Source organism: Podarcis pityusensis, assembly GCF_964106645.2.
Source record: "Podarcis pityusensis genome assembly, chromosome: 15".
Lineage (NCBI taxonomy): Eukaryota > Metazoa > Chordata > Lepidosauria > Squamata > Lacertidae > Podarcis > Podarcis pityusensis.
Genome location: NC_138040.1, coordinates 31,941,764 through 31,962,052, shown reverse-complemented (window position 1 = coordinate 31,962,052; position 20,289 = coordinate 31,941,764). Strand labels below are relative to the sequence as shown.

The 20,289-nt window shown below is 44.1% G+C and overlaps 1 protein-coding gene across 1 annotated transcript; it reads left to right on the top strand.

Annotated features, from left to right (window-relative positions):
• The first annotated feature begins 161 nt into the window (after nt 1–161).
• Nucleotides 162–20,259, top strand: FOXRED1 (FAD dependent oxidoreductase domain containing 1). Its single transcript, XM_080983907.1, has 11 exons — nt 162–379; nt 3,615–3,835; nt 4,607–4,717; nt 5,917–6,035; nt 6,384–6,478; nt 7,624–7,725; nt 8,823–8,899; nt 15,392–15,552; nt 17,075–17,204; nt 17,574–17,678; nt 19,027–20,259. The coding sequence occupies exons 1-11, from the start codon at nt 250–252 to the stop codon at nt 19,279–19,281; spliced, it is 1,506 nt and encodes a 501-aa protein (XP_080840033.1). The 5' UTR covers nt 162–249; the 3' UTR covers nt 19,282–20,259.
• Nucleotides 20,260–20,289: the final 30 nt, after the last annotated feature.

Sequence of the window (20,289 nt, the reverse complement as noted above, 5' to 3'; positions counted from 1 at the left end):
GACCCCGGCGGGTTTTAGCGAGGCGGGGCAAAGAAGGAGGTTTTGTATTGGTCAGTGGAGAGGGGGTGGAGTTTCCCTGCGGAGTGGGCGGTGCTTCCCGGACTCAGAACCACACAGGTCCTATCAGGGTAGGCGGGGGGCGGGCGTTTGCCGTGACGCGTTCAAACCTGAGGCGCTGAGGTAAAGAGAGGACGTCTCGGTGTCCGCGCGGGCTCGTCTTAGTCTCCTGAGGGGAGCAGAGCCGGCAGCATGTTCCGCGGGCGGAGACTGCTGGGCGGGCTGCGTCCTCTGCTGGCGGCGGCGAGTCCCTCAGCGAGTCCGGTGGAGCCTCGCCGGCCGTTTCGTACAGGGGAGCCCCGACTTTACGACCCCGTCAAAGGTGCGCGTCAGGCGAGGGTGGCTTCTTTAGGCCTGGCCTACCTCGCAGGGTTATCGTGAGGCTAATCTAGTGTTGGGGCGAGAGGAGGAGCCTCTCGAGGAAAAGTAAAAATCGAATAAATGACGAGTGGGTTGGTATTGGTATTTTCATCCAAAACTTCCCACTTTATTGGAATGGTTGATTGGCTAAGATCTTTTATGAAGTGGATGCTAATTTAATAGAATTTAAAGGGGGTTTTTTTTTTAGTCTTTCTAAAAAATGGGACAAATTTTAATCCCCCTTAAACGTGTGTCTCGTTTAATTAATTCACTGACGATTGACTGGCCGAAATCTACATACCTGTGCACACATATAAAAAAAGTTTTAAAATTATTTCATTGCAAGCACTTGGAAATATTTGTCAGCTTATTAGAAACAACTTCGATTAATTGAATTATTTAATTGACTAAAATCTGTGCAGTGTGCATCTTAACAGAAGAGTTCTGAAGTGGGAGACTTTTAGATGATGCATGCATGTGTCAGTAGTGGTGTTCCTGATTCCTTTTTGCAAACAACCCCCCCCTTAATAAATTACATTATTTTTAATGTAAGTACTTTTTAAAAAGTGGGCTTCTTCAGCTGCTCTTAATTGTGGCTCACCACGACACTTGATAACTACAAGTGAGGAGGTGGAAGTCACTATTTCCTTACTGTATAATGCACTATATGTTTTATTCAATTAAGTAACTATCACACGTTTCTTTGATTTGAACCTATGAAATGACAGTAGTGAATTCAGTAAGTATGTAATGTGAATCAAAAAGTAAATGCCATACAGCACAATTCTATTCATGCTTCTTCAGAAATAAATTCCACTTAGTTCAATGGAGTTTACCTCCCTAGTACGCTTGCTTAGCATTTCAGCATTAGTCAGTGGAAAAACATACATTCCAAGGTAATACCACGTACCTGCATTTTTGTAAGTTTTTTGTATTTAAAATAATTGTTGTTGTTGTGTAGTCGTTTAGTCGTGTCCGACTCTTCGTGACCCTATGGACCAGAGCACGCCAGGCACTCCTGTCTTCCACTGCCTCCCGCAGTTTGGTCAGACTCATGTTTGTAGCTTCGAGAACACTGTCCAACCATCTCGTCCTCTGTCATCCCCTTCTCCTTGTGCCCTCCATCTTTCCCAACATCAGGGTCTTTTCCAGGGAGTCTTCTCTTCTCATGAGGTGGCCAAAGTATTGGAGCCTCAGCTTCAGGATCTGTCCTTCCAGTGAGCACTCAGAGCTGATTTTCTTAAGAATGGAGAGGTTTGATCTTCTTGCAGTCCATGGGACTCTCAAGAGTCTCCTCCAGCACCATAATTCAAAAGCATCAATTCTTCAGTGATCAGCCTTCTTTATGGTCCAGCTCTCACTTCCATACATCACTACTGGGAAAACCATGGCTTTAACTATACGGACCTTTGTTGGCAAGGTGATGTCTCTGCTTTTTAAGATGCTGTCTAGGTTTGCCATTGCCTTTCTCCCAAGGAGCAGGCGTCTTTTAATTTCGTGACTGCTGTCACCATCTGCAGTGATCATGGAGCCCAAGAAAGTAAAATCTCTCACTGCCTCCATTTCTTCTCCTTCTATTTGCCAGGAGGTGATGGGCCCAGTGGCCATGATCTTTGTTTTTTTGACGTTGAGCTTCAGACCATATTTTGCGCTCTCTTCTTTCACCCTCATTAAAAGGTTCTCTGGAGTAGGAACCAGCAAGCCACTCCAGTATCCCTGCCAAGAAAACTTCATGGACAAAGACAACAGGCATTTAAAATAATTACTAGTCTTCAAAAAAAATACAGTCTCATTAGCAGAGTATACTTTTACAATTAAGTCATTTTAACAAAGTTATGGTGACTGTTTCATTTTTAGAGCAAACAAAGCTCTAATTAATACCATAATGACTGAAACAAACAAACAGTTATCAGTCTTCATAAAGATGCCCTTTGTACGTCATGTGCCAGTAATTGTAGTCCTGGTTCATGCCTGGCATCCCAAGGTAAAAATTTCAGCAACGCAAACAGCATGTTTAAACCTAACTGTTGAACTGCTGATTGCGTTGCTAAAATTAGGAATGCCAGGATTACAACTGTTGGTGATTAAAGTGCAAAGGGCACCTGAAAGGCTTGCCGTTACGAAGACTGATAACTGGTTGTTTCAGTCAGTATGGTTTTAATTAGAGCTATGTTTTGTTCTATAAACAGAACAGCCATTGTAACTTTGCTTTTATTTTTTTAACAAGAAAAGCTGCTTTCTACAGCTTGCGTAAATTTTTGTGGAGAACATGGATGTTCTTTCTCTCTTCATAAATCTACATATCTTGTGGGGGGAAAGGGAATAAGTTATATGGAGCTTTGAAGCCACCGGGAAACATATTCAACCATTCTGTTCACAACCACACCGTACAGTTAAAGCAGTAGCATGCCACTTTACGTTTCCGAGCACAATTCAAAGTGTTGGTGCTGATCTTTAAAGCCCTAAACAGCCTCAGCCCTGTATACCTGAAGGAGTGTCTCCACCCCCACCATCCAACCCGGACACTGAGGTCCAGCGCCAAGGGCCTTCTGGCAGTTCCCTCACTGCAAGAAGCGAAGTTACAGGGAACCAGGCAGAGGGCCTTCTCGGTAGTGGCACCCGCCCTCCCATCAGATGTCAAGGAAATAAACAACTATCAGACTTTTAGAAGACATCTGAAGGCTGCCCTGTTTAGGGAAGTTTTTATGACTGATGTTACATTAAAACATTTTTAATCTTTTGTTGGAAGCTGCCTAGACTGGCTGGGGAAACCCAGCCAGATGGGTGCAGTATAAATAATAAATGGTTGTTGTTTAACAGTCATTGCTTCCCGCAAAGAATCCTGAAAACTGCAGTTCATTGAGTGAGAGTGGTTAAGAGATTCCTCACAGAGTTGAAGCACCCTTCGCAAACTACAGTGCTGAGAATTCTTTGGGCGAAGCCATTACTGTTAAAATAGTGCAAGAGTGCTTTAAATACACAGCAAGGACATGACATCTCTCTGTAGCTGAGAATTGCCAAGCCTTTCAAACATACATTTCTACCGTAAGGGCTGAGATTCATGAAATGCTGGATTCTGCTTTCTCCAAACTTGATATATTGGACATGTTTGGTAGCAATAAGGTTTTGGCTTTATTTCTCGGTTTGCTAAGTCTGCTAAGCACTAACAGCATGGTATTATTTCCGGCTTCTTTCAGATTTGGAGAAGGGAGTCATCGATGCCTACAAGAAAATGAAAGACTTCCTTCCTGGCAGTAGCTGGCACCCTGGGCATGTTACAGAAGGTTTACCTCCTGACCACGCTGATGTGGTCATTGTTGGGGGTGGAGTAATTGGCTGGTCTATTGCCTTCTGGCTGAAGATGAAAGAACCACAGAGAAATGCATATCGAGTAGTGGTGGTGGAGAAAGACCTTAAGGTCATTTAACATCTGAGATCAATAATGGGGGTCTTGGGGAACGTTTTCAAACATCAGGTTTGTTAAGTGTTGGGCTTACTTTGTGCGATAGAGGCAATGAGCCATTAATATGCGTCCAAAAGACACGCATGGCGACAAACCCGGAAGTGACAGGACAGCGTCATTAATAGGGAGGAACTGGTGTGGAAGGGGGCAAGAGGGCGCTGATACCGCCTCCACCAACGCAGGGCCCAGGGACAGAACACCCACACAAAATGGTCATTGACGGTATTCAGGTCCCTTCTAGAAAGATGAATTGCATTAAAGTGCATTTCTGAAGGTGTGCTGTAGTACTTAGTGTCAGACTTGGCCCATGGAGACCTGCTTCAAATCTCTGCTCAGCCATCATGCTATCTAGGTGACTGAAAGCCAACCACACATTCTCAGCTTCACCTGCCTCACAGCTTTAGTTGTAAATATTAAACAGAAGGGCAGGGAGAGAGAACTCTGAATTCTGCCCTGTACTTCTTGGAGGCAGGGCAGGATAAATAAGTAATCAGGGTGGCCGTTCATTATGTTAAATGTAGAAATAGTAGGTGACCTTTTGAATTGCAGATTGATAATGCTGCAACAGCAATAATGGGCATTCACCATTTTGTCCTGCCAGGGAATCTCTTCCACAATTGCCTTTTATTTTCTTGCTGCTCTTTATATTACTGAAATGTTTCTGGGAGAGGGGATTTGACTATGGAGCTAAGTGACAGCATCATTTTCTGTTTTGCTTCTTTGCAGTATTCCAAAGCATCTACAGTACTCTCTGTAGGGGGAATACGCCAGCAGTATTCGATTCCAGAAAATATCAAGATGTGCCAGTTTTCGGCAAACTTCCTGCGTACCATCAACGTATGTCATAATGTCTGGGTGTTTGTGGGAGTGTTGGTGTGGAGGATTCTCACACTTGCTTCTGTCAGCGGTCTGCCTTGCATCCTCTAGAAAAGGCAAATGGGCCATCGGTCCATCTTGAAGGAGACAAGATATGGGAATGTGCAACTACTTCGATATATACAGTACAGTGGTGGAGTGTTTGAATGCACTGAATAACCATGGTGCAGTTTGCTCCACTGCCCTTGTCCTAATAACTCAGTCACCCTAGCATCCACATACAGATCTGAATCTATCAATTGGCATCCCAGTAGCAAGTTATTCAAACAGAAAACACTGGTTTTTCTTCCTGATTTTGTCTCAACTCCATTAAGAGTGCTATTGGGTAACCATATACTATACACTTTCTAGATCAGAAGTTAAAGTTGTACATTTCTGTTTATATACTGTTGGGAATTTTGGACATGTGTCATTCTTGAAGCTTCTTCGGTTTTAATTTATCGCCCCGTATACATGCATGGATTGTTTCTTTTGTCTATTATTTTTCTCCTAAATCCTCCGGCCATTGTTACATCATGTGTGCTTGAGAGATGCTAAGAGTTGGCATATCATAATGGTCAAGTCTGAAGTCCTAAGCACACTTATTAGAGAATGTCCCACTTTTAGTAAACGTGCTTGGAATTGCACTTTTAAGAATGAAGCATAAACCAGTTCAGATATTTTCTTTGCCATGATCAAGTAGTCCTAGATAAGCCATTATCCCCCTCCCCCATAGCTTCTCATCTAGAATATGCGGATAACAATAATGCACTGTTGTGTAAGGACTACATGCAGGGGTCAGCAAACTTTTTCAGCAGGGGGCTGGTCCACTGTCCCTCAGACCTTGTGGGGGGCCAGACTATATTTTTGGGGGGGAATGAACGAATTCCTATGCCCCACAAATAACCCAGAGATGCATTTTAAATAACAGCACACATTCTATTCATGTAAAAACATGCTGATTCCCGGACCGTCCACGGGCCAGATTTAGAAGGTGATTGGGCTGGATCCGGCCCCCGAGCCTTAGTTTGCCTACCCATGGACTACAGTGATCATAAAGCTTTTTAAACTCTCAAGAAAAGAGCCATAGCAGTGATATGTATTCCTGTAAGTTTCCCACTCCATCCCATCCTGAAGACAGCAATCCTTGAAATTGTAAACAGATTATCTTTTTGTTCCAGCAATACCTTGGTGTTGTCACCCAGCCACCCATAGATATTCAGTTTAACCCATCGGGCTATCTCTTCCTGGCTTCAGAGGATGGAGCTGCTCTGCTGGAGGAGAATGTTGGAATTCAAAGGTATGGGGTTCTGAGGATCCTTTGGGTAAAAGTTGCTTAGAGAGAAGAAACAGTGATAGGCATGTATGTATGAATGAGGTATTTGAAAATGTTACGTTCTTTTAAAGCCATAGTGGTTTTCTGCCCCCAGCATTGAGATCACCTCTGGTAATTTTACCTATTTGCTCACGCAGATTATTTCAAAATTACTTTTTTTGGAAAGTAGACTTTTTGACTTTAAAAATAATAACATAAATTGCCCCTTCCTGCCTTTATTAGAGCATCTTTTAAATTGACAAAATGGATTTCCCCCCATCTTGTGCATTCTGATGAGCGTTCTTTAATGGTTTGTTTGCTTGCTTTTTTCAGGAGGGAAGGAGCAGAGATCTCACTACTGTCACCGGCACAACTGAAAAAGAAGTATCCGTGGTTGAATACAGATGGAGTAGCTTTGGCTTCCATTGGTACTAGACTGCTGAATCTCCATCTTTCCTAAAGATTAATAGCACTGCTGTCTCAAGTAAACAGTTTAAAATAAAAATGCTCTGTTCTTCTTTTTTGTATGCTTAACTTACAGGGACTCTAGAATGAGCAAGCCCCCATTTCTCCTATTTTCTGCTAACAGCTTCCTTATGAGTAGCTAGTCCAGTACTGGTCCTTCAACCCCTGCCCCATCAGCTGCATTCTCACTCAGATCCATAGTCAGAAATGTTGGAGAGCCATATGTCAGGGCAAAATGGCACAACCCATGAATATTAGCACAATTATCTCATTTATTAAATGGTTTAAAAGAAAAAAAATACATTTCAATAAAATGTGCTCATGTGCTTTTATCCACACATCTATCCAATGGCTGCAAAGGCAATAAAAACACTGAAAGCTGAGAGCAGATTTTCTGCTTATTGAGAATTTTGATAGATTTCTGCCTACACATTTTCTTACTTGGTATTCTGAAGTGTCTCTTAAATGAGAGTCTCACTATTATTCCTGCTGTTGCCGGGGCCCCATCCCCTTCTCATGTTATTGCCTGGTTTCCTAATATCTGGTCATATTTTCTGGGTTCTGTCACATTTCTTTTAGTGACCAAGAGACACAGCTGCAGATAAGAGCAAACCTGGACCAAATTGCCTCTTCTAACACTGCTAACTGTTTGGCAAAGTACAATGGAGGTTACTTGTTACAGTCAAACCTTGGTTCTCGAACAGCTCTGTTTTCAAACACTGAGAACCCGGAAGTAAATGCTCTGGTTTTCAAACGTTCCTCAGAACTCAAATGTCCGATGGGGCTTCCACTTGAGTGCAAGAAGCTCTTGCAGCCAATTGGAAGCTGCGCCTCGGTTACTGAACGTTTCTGAAGTCAAATTATCTTCTGGAACGGATTATGTTCAACAACCGAGGTTTGACTGTATAAGAAATCTTGCAGGGGGTGGGGGTTGTTCTGTTTTGTTCTGGGCTTTTTTACTGAGTTTGCCTGTTGGGAAAGATCAATTATTCTTAGCCAACCAAGAGTGCAATTCAGAAATGTTCAGAGTATGGCTGCAGAATAGGTGTCATGGCAATGTAATTCTAAACTAGGTTGCCTTTCTTGCGTTCTGTTTTGTCGTCTTAAGGCTTGGAAAATGAGGGATGGTTTGACCCCTGGACTCTTCTCAACGCTTTCCGGAACAAAGCAATATCATTGGGTGTCTACCAGAGCTGCGGTGAAGTGAAATGTGAGTCTTGTCACCCTCACTTGGTATTGCAAGCACACCATCATTACCACTGAATTGTGTTGGGCAGCTCAGCTCCTGGCACCAGGGGGCAGAAACCCTATTCAGTACAATCTTACCTTGGTTCTCAAACAGAATCCGAAACCGTTAAAAAACCAAGGCACAGCTTCCAGTTGGCTGCAGGAGCAGTGGAATGCCCTCCAACTGTATTGTTTAAGCACCAGGCAGAAACATTATTATTTACCTAGATAGTTCTGCAGATGTTAATGATTTAAACTGAGCGAGTCTATTTTAAAATTAAAGTTTCACTGTTTTGTATATTTGTTTTATGCTGTATACCAGGTGTGGGGAGTCTTTGGTTCTTCAAATATTAAGGTAAAGGTAAAGGGACCCCTGACCATTAGGTCCAATCGTGACCGACTCTGGGGTTGCAGTGCTCATCTCGCTTTACTGGCTGAGGGAGCCGGCGTACAGCTTCCAGGTCATGTGGCCAGCATGACTAAGCCGCTTCTGGCGAACCAGAGCAGCTCACGGAAACGCCGTTTACCTTCCTGCCGGAGTGGTACCTATTTATCTACTTGCACTTTGACATGCTTTCGAACTGCTAGGTTGGCAGGAGCAGGGACCGAACAACGGGAGCTCACCCCGTCACGGGGATTCGAACCGCCGACCTTCTGATCAGCATGTCCTAGGCTCAGTGGTTTAACCCACAGCGCCACCCGCGTCCCTATAGTAGTTCAAATATGGCTGAACTACAAATCCCATTATCCCTAGCCATTGGCCATGCTTGCTGCAGTTGATGGGATCTGCAGTCTAGTAACAACTTGTTGTATTATTTTACTGTTGTTAGCCACTCTGAGCCCGGCTTCGGCTGGGGAGGGCGGGATATAAATAATTTTTATTATTATTATCTGGAGGACCCAATGTTTACACACAGCTGCCGTATACCATCCTGAAATCTGATCTAATGAAGGGGGGCTACAAAAAATGCTTCAAATATTTTACCCAAGGGATTGGAAGCCCTCATTTTTCCATGTCTTAGATTTCAAAGTTGAGCCAAAGCAAAGTTGCTTCTGTATGTTCTTTTTCATCATCTGCAGCTTTCGACTTGTATACAGAAGAACTGAGGACACATGATGGGGATCGTATTAATTTCTCCCGTATCAAGGGTGTTAATGTAAGTCATTATTTGAACTACTTCAATTAAAAGTAGGGGCAAGATGTGCTGAGTAGAAGCTTCCAAGAAGAAGCTCACAGAAAGCCCTCAATTTTTTTAAAAAATTATAATTTTTATTAAAGGTTTTATTGGGTAGTCTTTTCTACTTATCAGTTACGGTATGTTTGATGTGAGGGCCTCTCAGAACTTCTGTTTCTGTGAGGTTCTTCTGTAATTTTGCAGAGCTAACGAGAGTTTACAAAACTAAAAAGAACTGTAGTATCAATCAATCAATTTCTTTATTCAACCGATAGTCAGAATTAAAACATTACACAATAATTATAAACTATAACATCATAGGAGGTACATAAGTAAGGTAGGGCCACAGTACTAGACCTCTCACAGATAACCCACGTCAGAGCATTCAGTTATACGTTTCCGACACTTGAGTGCCAGGAAAAGAAATTTAGCCACTGACAAGGTTGTTTTCCCAGAAGACTTATTTAGCAGATATGCTGTCTGCTTTCCTCTTTGTCGGGAACTGAGCTGGGGTAAGTATGGAGTTATAAGATACTGTCTTAAATCGTTGTAGAAGGGACAGCTCAATAAAATGTGCTCTGTGGATTCTACCTCACCCAATGCACAGTGGCATAATCTCTGGTCATATGGGACTCCTCCATATCTTCCCTTCAGGACCGCCGAGTCAAGAACATTCAGCCTAGCCGCAGTAAATAGTCTGCGGTATTCCACGTAGTGGATATCCGCCAGGTAGCGAGCTGGAGCAGCCCGATACAACTGCTCCCCCAGAAACAACCCAGGTTTCACACGGGCTATGTCCTCCTGTCTGGCAATATCCCTTAATCTTTGCGCGATCACCGCCTTTGCGTGGCTATACGTCATGGACTCTATATAAAGGGAGGACAACCCACACTTCTGCACTTCCTCCACTATCTCCCCTTCCCATGGAGATTTAAAGTTATCCCTCAGAATCAAGGGGGCCAAACCCACCGGTCTGAAACAGAGCTTGAGCCATAGCCATAGCTTCGCTTTCAGGGCCACATACCTAAAGGCTTGGCAACCGGTTTCCAATCTCATGATCGCGCCTGCCACGGAGGGGGGGGATCCTGAGTATGGCCCTGAGGAATTGGGTTTGGATAGATTCCAATTTTTCAAAATCCCTACGTGAGCCCAAGGCAATGCCCACCAGCAGAAGAGGGAGGACTTTCATTTTAAAGAGACGTAAGGCAACATTGACAGTTTGTGCCTGTTTCTTGGAGTACAGGGTTCTAATCACCAGGGCTGCTTTGGATGCGTTCAAGGCTATGTATTCTCTGTGCGCCAGGAAGGACCTATTTGATCTTACAACCTGACCCAGGTACTTGAAGCAACTGACCTCCTCTAAAGGAATACCATTAATTGACCATAAATTAGGTTTCGGTCGAGCAGCAAAGACCATTATTTTGGTCTTGGCATAATTTAATTGGAGCTCGTGTTGGGTCTCATATTCATGAAGAGCTCGAAGCATCCTCCTTAATCCGATGGGGGAGGTAGCTAATACGGCGGCATCGTCCGCATACAGTAGGACATTTAAGGCTCGTCCTGCCAGTTTTGGTGGATGGAAATCAGCATTTGCCATATGCACCACTAGCGAATTAATATAGAAGTTAAACAGAGCAGGGGCAAGCAAACAGCCCTGTCTTACCCCCCTAGTGGTGGCAACCGGATTGGAGACTAGCCCCTTACTATCTATCCTAATCCTCAAGAGGGTATTTGTATGCAAATTAATAATCAGCAAGAGAAGGCGGCGGTCGATAGATGTCGCTGCCAATTTTGTCCATAGCTGGTTCCTGGGAATTAGATCAAAGGCCTGCTTAAAGTCTATAAAGGCGACGTGGAGGGCTTTTAGGCCATTGCCAGCGTACTTGGTGGCCAAGTGATTTAGGATTAAGATTTGGTCTGTTGTTGATCTTCCGGGGCGGAAACCCGCCTGTTCCTCTGCGATGATATTGTTGCTTTCCATCCAGGTCGTTAATTTGTTAAGAAGAAATCTTGAATAGATCTTCCCGATAACATTTAGCAGGCTAATTGGTCTAAAATTGGCCGGGTCTGTGCGCGGCCCTTTCTTGTGAATTAACACAATCAGTGCAGAGTTCCAGCTTGGAGGAAATTGTGCTGTTTTGTTTATATAAGTAAAAAGAGCTGCTAGGGGTGGACACCACCAATCCTTATTGGCTTTAATAACATCTATGGAAATAAGATCGTCTCCGGGTGCCTTGCCCGCCTCAAATTGGCCTATAAGTGTTTCCACTTCAGAGCAGGTAACAGGATCCCACTCTGGCAAGGGGGCCAAATCTAACCTTCCTCCGCTGGCTGCGTGAGCTGCATATAAAACGGAGAAGAAGCTTTCCCAGGTGTCAGCTGAAATTTGGGGTTCTATCATTGACAACGGTCTACCCAGGTATCTGGAAATTTGGTGCCAAAAGGAGGAGGGATTTCTATTTTCTGCAGCTTTTAGAAGGTTCTTCCAATCATTTCTTTCTGCCGCAAGCTTCTTTTCCTTTAATAGTGCTTTATACCTTCTCTTGAGGTTCATAAGGTGACTGCTAGGTCCGGAGTCATTTGATGCCCTATATGCCAAGAATTCATTATATAGGTTGTTCTTGAAGTGCCTACATTCCTCGTCAAACCACTTTTTATGAGAGAAATGGTTACTATTCATTACCGGGGTCTTAGCCAACGAAGGTTTTAGCAGTTCTACTAAATTGTCATATATTGGCAGTGGCTCAACTGCCTGGATAAGGGAGTCCCTTGTCTCTTGCAGTTGGTCAGACCAAAGGAGTTCATTTATCCGTTGAGCCATATTGTCGGTCCATTTTAAGGCAGTGGGCCTCATCTGAAGCTGGTTATTTGTAATAGGCACACAGGAATAGGTAGCCAATTCTCCATCCAGGGTCAGAGAAAGTTCTAATGGAAAATGGTCACTTTCCAGCCTCGTTACCACCCTAAAGTTGGAAATTTTGGGAATTAGGTCTACTGATGTCCAAATAAAGTCTATGGTAGAGGCTCGGGAGCCTGACCAGAAAGTAAATTCGGCAGGGTAATCAGAACTGAGAGCTCCGTTTAAAAGGTGAAAATTAAGAGCCATCAAAGTTTGTCTACATTTAAAACCTGCATATGTAGCAACACTGTCTTTAAAATTCCTGGGTAAAAGGTCTGAGGTTAAAATGGGTAGTGAGGGATGTTTATTATATTTAGCAAATAATGATTTATCAGAGTGAGACAATCGGCCATTGAAATCTCCTGCAACTAGGAAGGTGGCTTCAGGATATTTCTCTAGGAGAGTTTCAAGAGTCTGTTGAATTTCCCTCCATCTTTGGTCCACCAGGTTTTTCTTATAGATTGGGTGCAAATAAACATTAATCACCACGAACACTTCCTCCGCTGTTTGTAGCTTTACACCCAGCATGGATGACGACTGGATGTCGATTTGTTCCCCCTGCAGGTTTAAGGCCAAAGAAACTAGGGTAGCCAACCCACCTTGTGGTCTGCCAGGTGATAGTAAATTCTGTTGTGCATTCAGGTAGAAGCCCTTATACCCTGATAGGGAGAAGCCCTCACAAGCCCAGGTCTCTTGCAGCAAAAGAATATGACTGCCTTTTATGTAGGCGACAAAGGATGGATCCATCAGCTTAGGTTTAATGCCAGCTACATTCCAGGATAAGAAAGTAAGTAATCTCCTGGTCACCCCTTCGAGTCATGCTGGGCCTTGCGGAACCACACGGCAGAATCCACCTGGGAATGCATGCGGCGAGGGGGGACAATAGGCTGGAAGAAGGAAGTAATTGTAGCTTGCTTACCAGGCAATTTCCGAGCACCACTTACTGCAGCAGCAGCAGCCATGGATTGAGGCTTAATTATTGGTAGCTGCAGGGATGGATTCTGGTGCACAGGAGTATCACTTAACGACAGGTCCATAGACTCTACATTTAAAGTATGCTCTAAGATTGAGGGGGGTGGGCCTTTTGGATCTGCAGATGCTGTAGGGAACATGCAGTGTAAGGCAGGTGGAAGGCATCCTTTTCGGTTTGCCTCCAAAAGAGCATCCAGTCTTGCCACAGCTTCCGAATTTGACCAGAGGGTTGTCGAATCTTCCACTGTATCCTGCCCGGACTTGACATCCCGAGGCCGTGCACAGCCAGGTTGCAGATCAAAGGTCGTTAAAGCAGGTACCTCTTGGGCTTGTGTAGCCTGATCTACAATTGGTGAGGAATTCATCTTATTTACATGAGCATGATCTTCTGAGTTACGGAGACAGAGTAGCAACTCGTCCAATCTGTCCGTTATCTCTGTTCGCTCCAGTTTTGGCAATTGGGAGAAGGATAGAAGTAACTCACGCTCCGTAGAGTTCTCCAGATGTATGGCCTTTGTCAGTGGAGGCAGGGGGGCGTCAATCCAGCTGATTAGATCTGCGGCCAGGGGAGTTGGGGTCGTGGCAATTGGCGGACCCTCAGACTTGTCTGCTTTCTTTTTGAACAAGCAGTTTGGTAAGAGGGGGCAGATCTTGGTATTGGTAAAGACTCTTGTAGCAAGGATTCCATAGTTCATTAGAAGGCTTCTTGAGGACATAATAAGTGCAGGGAGCTTTTTGGTTTTAAAGGAGAGCAGCACTCTCTGCCTCTGAGGTCTGCTGCTAATATGATCAATATGCTTCAGGTCAATAGAGCTAGGGGTTACCCTCAGAAGCTCCGCTAGGTGTCTCCTTATATCACTCTTATAATGCCAGTTTATCACCTTGCCTCTAAAGGGGCAAACCGTTAGGCAGATTTTGGTAGCTTGCAGCAGCAGTTTATGAGGAGGTGCAGAGTGGTGTTCCTTCTTATTTTGCTCCCCTTGCTCACTTTTCTGATTGCCAGCAGCTTGAGGAATTATACAGGAGGTATGAGGTAAAATGGGTGCTCTGGGCATTTGTAAGGGCTTCATCTCAGGTGGTACATCAGGGGAACTGTCTTTACCTGTTAGGGATACAAGCGAGATAATCTTCTCCAAGGATCCTCGGATGTCTTTTATGTATTTAAAGATATAGTCCACTGTTCTAGCAACCAGGTCTAAAGTAGTCGAGTGTTCAAATAGTATCTCGTCAATGCAGCTTTCACGGGCTCTAGTGCAAACATTCGAGTGGATGCCAGTATTATTATTGCTTGAAGGTTTAGTAGGCAGGTTATCAAAAGGTTCTTTCACACTGGATTCCTCGTCATTCATCTCTGCTAGCAGTGTGAAAGAGTTTGAAACCGGGATATTAAAAATATCCTTTGTACTTTCAGATTCACTAATTTTTGTTTGTTTAGCAAGAGGCAGGCATCTCAGTTCCTCTGTGTCGTCTATATCTCTGGAATCTCTGGTACGTTTCCCAGTTCCTCTCCCACAAGCAGGGCTGTATAGTTGCTTAGTCATTTCTCTCTTCATGGAGCCGCCCCAGTTTCAAGGTTAATGGTTGTCTCCCCGATAGAAAAAGGCATCCTCCTACTTACTAATTTAAAACTAAGACTAAAAACTAAAAACTAAAAACTAAAGTTAAAAGTTAAAAGGTTTCTATACTCATTAAAACAATGTTAAAAGATAAATCAGGGAGCTCACACTCACGCTGACTAAGTGCCGTTCGCCATCTTGGAAAAAAACCAGAACTGTAGTACAGTATTGTCTGCCCTTGAACTTTTGACAGAACAGATAAAGTAGGCAGGCTTGTGGCCACTGACGTCTTAGATGGCAATATTACATATTAACAATTGTTCAAGGTCCAGTATTGTACTGGGCAGGAGAAGGGCTGGAAATGGGGCTTTGATATCGTTTCAGGCTTCTTTGTGTATCCCATCCTGCAGTGCTACCTGCTTCCCTGGCTCTGTTACAGGGCTAAGGAACCTGTGGCTTGCCAGATGTTGGTTGCTGGTGGTTGCAGGTGATGGGAGTTATAGTCCAGCAACATCTGAAGGTCCACAGCCCTGCTCCACTAGCCTAAAGGAAAAGCCAATCTAAGCTTTAGGTATGTGTTCAGTAGTCTGCACTTTGCCCTCCCCCCAAAAAGCTTGGCAACTGCTCTTCTCTCCCTAAGTGAAGTGGCTCCAGTGTTAGCTCAGTTTAAGACTGCCATGCAAATGTACTGAAGGTATACATGGATGCCAACAATTTCTGGCATTGTTCTCTGGGGTTTTCTGGCATGTCCCTTGCAGTGTACTTTGCCAGGCTTGTGTGTGACAGGAAAAAGAGGTGGAATGCACAATAGCAACTAGACAGGAAATCCCAACATTTTTCATAATGGAACAAGAAGTAAATCAGAAAGCTCTCCATCACTTCCACGATACAGCAAATGCTTGGTCACAGATCCTGTGACATCTCCCTGGCTTTTTTTCCTTTTTGCTTGTGTATTCCCCATTGTCATCTGGAAAACCCGTGTCAGATAGGGTATTTGCTTGCCTAATGAAACAGTTACCAGGTCCTCCCTACTGTGTTATCCTCTAGGTCCAGATGCCCGACAGTATAGAATCCACCAAAATAGAATGTGGTTTTGTGGTGAATGCAGCAGGAGCTTGGTCAAGCAGTGTGGCAGAGATGGCTGGCATTGGAACTGGGCCGCCACACTCAATGCTGGGCATCAGGCTTCCTGTGGAACCCAAGAAAAGGTATGGCTAAGCCTAGTATTCATGCTGCTTTGGAGTTCATATCTTAAATACCTATTAAATGGTAACCATATATTGTGATAGGGATGCGGGTGGCACTGTGGGTTAAACCACAGAGCCTAGGGCTTGCCGATCAGAAGGTCGGTGGTTTGAATCCCCGCAACGGGGTGAGCTTCCGTTGCTCGGTCCCTGCTCCTGCCCACTTAGCAGTTCGAAAGCACCTCAAAGTGCAAGTAGATAAATAGGTACCGCTCCGGCAGGAAGGTAAACGGCGTTTCCGTGCGCTGCTCTGGTTTGCCAGAAGCGGCTTAGTCATGCTGGCCACATGACCCGGAAGCTGTACGCCGGCTCCCTCGGCCAATAAAGCGAGATGAGCGCTGCAACCCCAGAGTCGGCCACGACTGGATCTAATGGTCAGGGGTCCCTTTACCTTTTTTTATATTGTGATTCTCAGATTTGTGAGGGCTGCCAGCATGATTCACTTTGAAGTTAGGGCCAGAGTTGGGTTGGACTCGATGGCCCTTGTGGTCTCTTCCAACTCTATGATTCTATGATTCTATGAGTTTTTGTCCTGTTCCTCTGTTGCCACACACGATAGACCTACACTTCTTATTTTTCTAAATCTGTGGCTCTGCAGATCGGTTGTAGTCCAGCAACATGTGGTGGGGCCACAGTTTCCCTGCCCCTGATCCAAATGGTTAGACAGCTACTGCTCCTCCTTCTTTAAAGTTTGCTAGTAAAACATAGATTACTGGAATTGGTAACTTTTTCCTAGCACATCTGCCTTCTTTCATATTTCACCCTTAAATCTGTGTGTGTGTGTGTGTGAGAGAGAGAGAGAGAGAGAGAGAGAGAGAAAGAGAGAGAGAAAGAGAGAGTGATAAGAGCACATGCCTTGTATACCAGATATTCCTGGTTCAGTCCCGGGCTTTTCAAGTTGAAAGGATCTTTGCTTGCAGAGCTGGAAAAGAGACCTTTGCCTGAGATTTGCTCCTAATTGAACTAAACAGTGCCAGGCCAGAAGGATCAATGGCTTTGTTTCTAAGGCAGCTTTAGCAATCATCATCAGAGGCTTTTCTTTGTGTGCCTCTTCCACAAGAGGTCCAGAGGGTGATAATATGAAGAACAGGTCTTTGCTGAGATTCCTTTCTATTTGTGGAATACTCTCCCCAAGGAGAGACGCCAGGCAAAAAATATTCCTCTTCTCCCAGGCCATTGGCTAATTAAACAATCTACGGGCTTTTAAACTGGGGTTTTTTGTTTGTTATGGTATGCATTTTTGTGTTTTCATATTGTAAACCATCCTGTGATCCTTGGATGGAGGGTGGTATAGAAATTTAATAAATAATAAGAAGAAGAAATGAAATGAAAGACAGCTCTTACCTTGCCTGTTGTAATTTCAAGGTCCAAGCTCATGTGTCATGCCCTGTGGCTACTCTTTATCCCTCTTAGGTTGCATGAAGATCTAGTATTTTGGTCTTGATTAAATGCTGGAGCTATTTTCTCTTTGTCCTTGTGCTGCTAGGTATGTCTATGTCTGGCACTGCCCTGATGGACCTGGCTTGGAGTGTCCTCTGCTAATCGACACCACAGGAGCTTACTTCCGGAGGGAAGGCGTGGGTGGCAACTACCTTGGAGGCTTAAGCCCTACGGAAGTGAGTTTACCATGATTTTATTGGGAGCTGACTCTTAGGAAGCCACAGCAGCCCCCTGGATTTCAGTGTCTGGGCAGAATGATGGGTAAGACAACTGAGTAAGCATTGTGGTTCAACAGGGATTTGAATCCAGATCTGTCTTGGTCAAAGCCCAATGCTATTCACTGCTCCACACTGACAGCTGAAGTCTACCCAAAGCCTATCTGAGCATGCTGTAGTTTGGGACTTGGCTACTGCATTTGAGTTGCTCTCTATCTGCCCTGTGGCTGCACTTTTCTAAGGGAGGTTCAAAATGCAAACAAGATTTCCAGCTGCCATGATTGTAATTTTCTGGTGCCCAGAATTCAGCTTCTTGTGCTTTCTTCTTAGGAGGAAGAGCCAGATATCCAGGACCTGGAAGTAGATCATGAGTTCTTCCACGATAAAGTCTGGCCCAAGCTGGCTCACCGGGTGCCAAACTTTCAATCCTTGAAGGTAATGATTGACTTTCTCAAGGAGGTGTTTAAGGAGTTAACCCCTTAAAATTTATTTTGGGGCCTGGTGCAGACATACTGCCCACTTATGGTTAATCACCTTGCAGATTTCGCTTCCTCATATCTTGTGTTGCCCTTCTATTTATTTCTGTTTTGAGCTAACTATGATCAACATTTCATCTACCTCATTAGTCTTCAGGCCCCTCGTTGTCTTTGATTCTGACAATCCAGTGGTACCTCGGAAGTTGAACGGAATCTGTTCCGCAAGTCCGTTCGACTTCCAAAACGTTCAGAAACCAAGGTGCGGCTTCCGATTGGCTGCAGGAAGCTCCTGCAGCCAATCAGAAGTTGCGTTGGACATTCAGGTTCCAAAGAACATTTGCAAACCAGAACACTCACTTACGGGTTTGCGGCGTATGGGAGCCAAACCGTTTGACTCACAAGGCATTTGGGATCCAAAGTACGACTGTATAAGTTTTGAATTTGGACTGGGTATGTTTGCTTCGGTGAATTTTGTGATGAGGTCAGAACGGACTAGTGGTCCTCTGCTGGTATAATCATTCTCTGCAAGCAATACAACTGTTAGTTGTATTGTACATTAGCCACAGTGAGTTTGCAATCTGGCTAGCAAGACTTGTCTTCTAGGGTGTTTCGCAGCCATTGACACTATTTCACTTCACATATTACACTAAACCACTGGGATGGGAAACATTTAGCCCTCCAGATGTTGCTAGATTTCAACTCCCATCATCCCTGACTGTTGGCCATAATGCTGTTTGATGTGAACTAGAGTCCAGTAATTTCTGGAGAGTCGCAGTTTCCCCACTCCTGGGCTCATGTGTTCCTTCTCTCTCCTCCCAGCTGCAAGAGAGGAGATGGGGAACTGAGGAACTCAAGGCTCACAGCTGCTTGTTTCATGTTTTGCACATCTTGCAAACCACTCTAATAATAAAATAATTTGGTTTTTAACCTTCTGGATTACCCAGGATGATTGTAGGCCATCCATCCATTACATATTTAAAGTAAAAGTCACATTCTTAGGATGTCAAACTCTGCAATTCTTGCAGGTTAGCACCAAATCACAAAGATCTTAGACCTTTCATCTCTATCTTGCTTTTCCCTCTTGAGTTCTAGACATAGCCTTTTATCCCTCTTGTTCAGCTAGGAATAACTGGCTAGGATTCAATATCTAAGTAGTATACTTAGTGGGTATACTTACTGGTGGGTTTAAGAGTGCAGCCTTGTCTGTTTCTGTGGGTCTGTCCCTGAGATCCTCTGTTAGTCCTGTCGTTGACAGTTCAGGGACTGTATCTTGTGACTGAAAGAGCTTTATCTTTATCTCATGACAGGTGAAGAGTTCTTGGGCTGGTTACTATGACTACAACATCTTTGACCAGAGTCCTGTGATTGGTGTGCACCCACTGGTGGAAAACCTCTATTTTGCCACAGGCTTCAGTGGACACGGACTTCAGCAGTCTCCAGCTGTGGGCCAAGCCCTAGCTGAGCTCATAATTGATGGGAAATTCAAGGCCATTGACCTAAGCATATTCTCCTTCAACAGGTTCTTCAAAGGGAACAAGGCTGTAGAAAGGAATATCATTTAAGTGCTTTAGAGAGCTGGGTATCTTGATGGCAAGTCCCAGCTCTTTCTGTTCTTCCCTACTTTCTTTCCCAGATTAATGACTACATGCCCATGCAGCACTTCGTAAAGACTGTTCAGATTCCCATACTATTCCTACAAGTGTTGCACTGCACAGCTCCACATCATTTGAGTGGGCCTCAGACAGGATAAACTCCTTGTGTAGGATTGCTGCTTCTCCATTTTCACCCATGTAACAATTGAAAATTCAAATAATAATAATTTTATCATTTATACCCCACCCATCTGGCTGGGTTTCCCCAGCCACTCTGGACGGCTCCTAACAGAGGACTAAAAACAGAATAGAACTTCAAACATTAAAACTTCCCAAAACAGGAAGTCCAATACAGCTATAGATCAAGACACACTAAATCAGGGTGATCCAACTTTTCATACCATGTTGGCCACAAGAGCCAAGTGGGTGTCTCCATCGTGCCAATTACAGGTTAAGAGCATGAGTCCTTCTGAATGGGGTGCCTCAAGTCTGCTGCTGTTTGTGCAGCTATTCAGGTGGCTCTAGGAAGCCTAAAAGCAGTGAGTTGAAGGACTAGCCTTCCTCATCCCCAACTCTGCTTTTTTGCTGGCATCTGGTATTTAGAGGTAAACCACCTCTGAATGTGGAGTTTGTGCTTTTATGTTCTACCTGCCATTAAAAGACTTGTGATCAAATTATTTTTTTAAAAAAAAACCCCAATATGGGGTTTCTAATAGCCCACTGAGCAAGAGATTGTCAGTATGTTTGGGGACATGGAGAATATGCAACAGCACTTTTTTTTTACAGCCTTTCAGCTTAACCTACCTCACATGGTGGTTGTGGGGATTAAGTGAGGAAGGGGAGAACCATGCACACCACCTTGAATTCTTTGGAGGGAAAAGTGGGATATAAATGCAGTAAGTGAATGAATAAAGAATGACTCCTAATGGTCATGGCCTGAGCAATTAAGCTTTGTATAATAATTGATGTTTTTATTCC

Excerpts from the sequence above, each read along its gene's own strand:
- FOXRED1 (XM_080983907.1), top strand. The coding sequence starts at position 250 with ATGTTCCGCGGGCGGAGACTGCTGGGCGGGCTGCGTCCTCTGCTGGCG. Across the intron at positions 7,726-8,822 it reads GAGCTGCGGTGAAGTGAAAT|CTTTCGACTTGTATACAGAA; the intron begins GTGAGTCTTGTC and ends CATCATCTGCAG. Across the intron at positions 15,553-17,074 it reads CCTGTGGAACCCAAGAAAAG|GTATGTCTATGTCTGGCACT; the intron begins GTATGGCTAAGC and ends TTGTGCTGCTAG.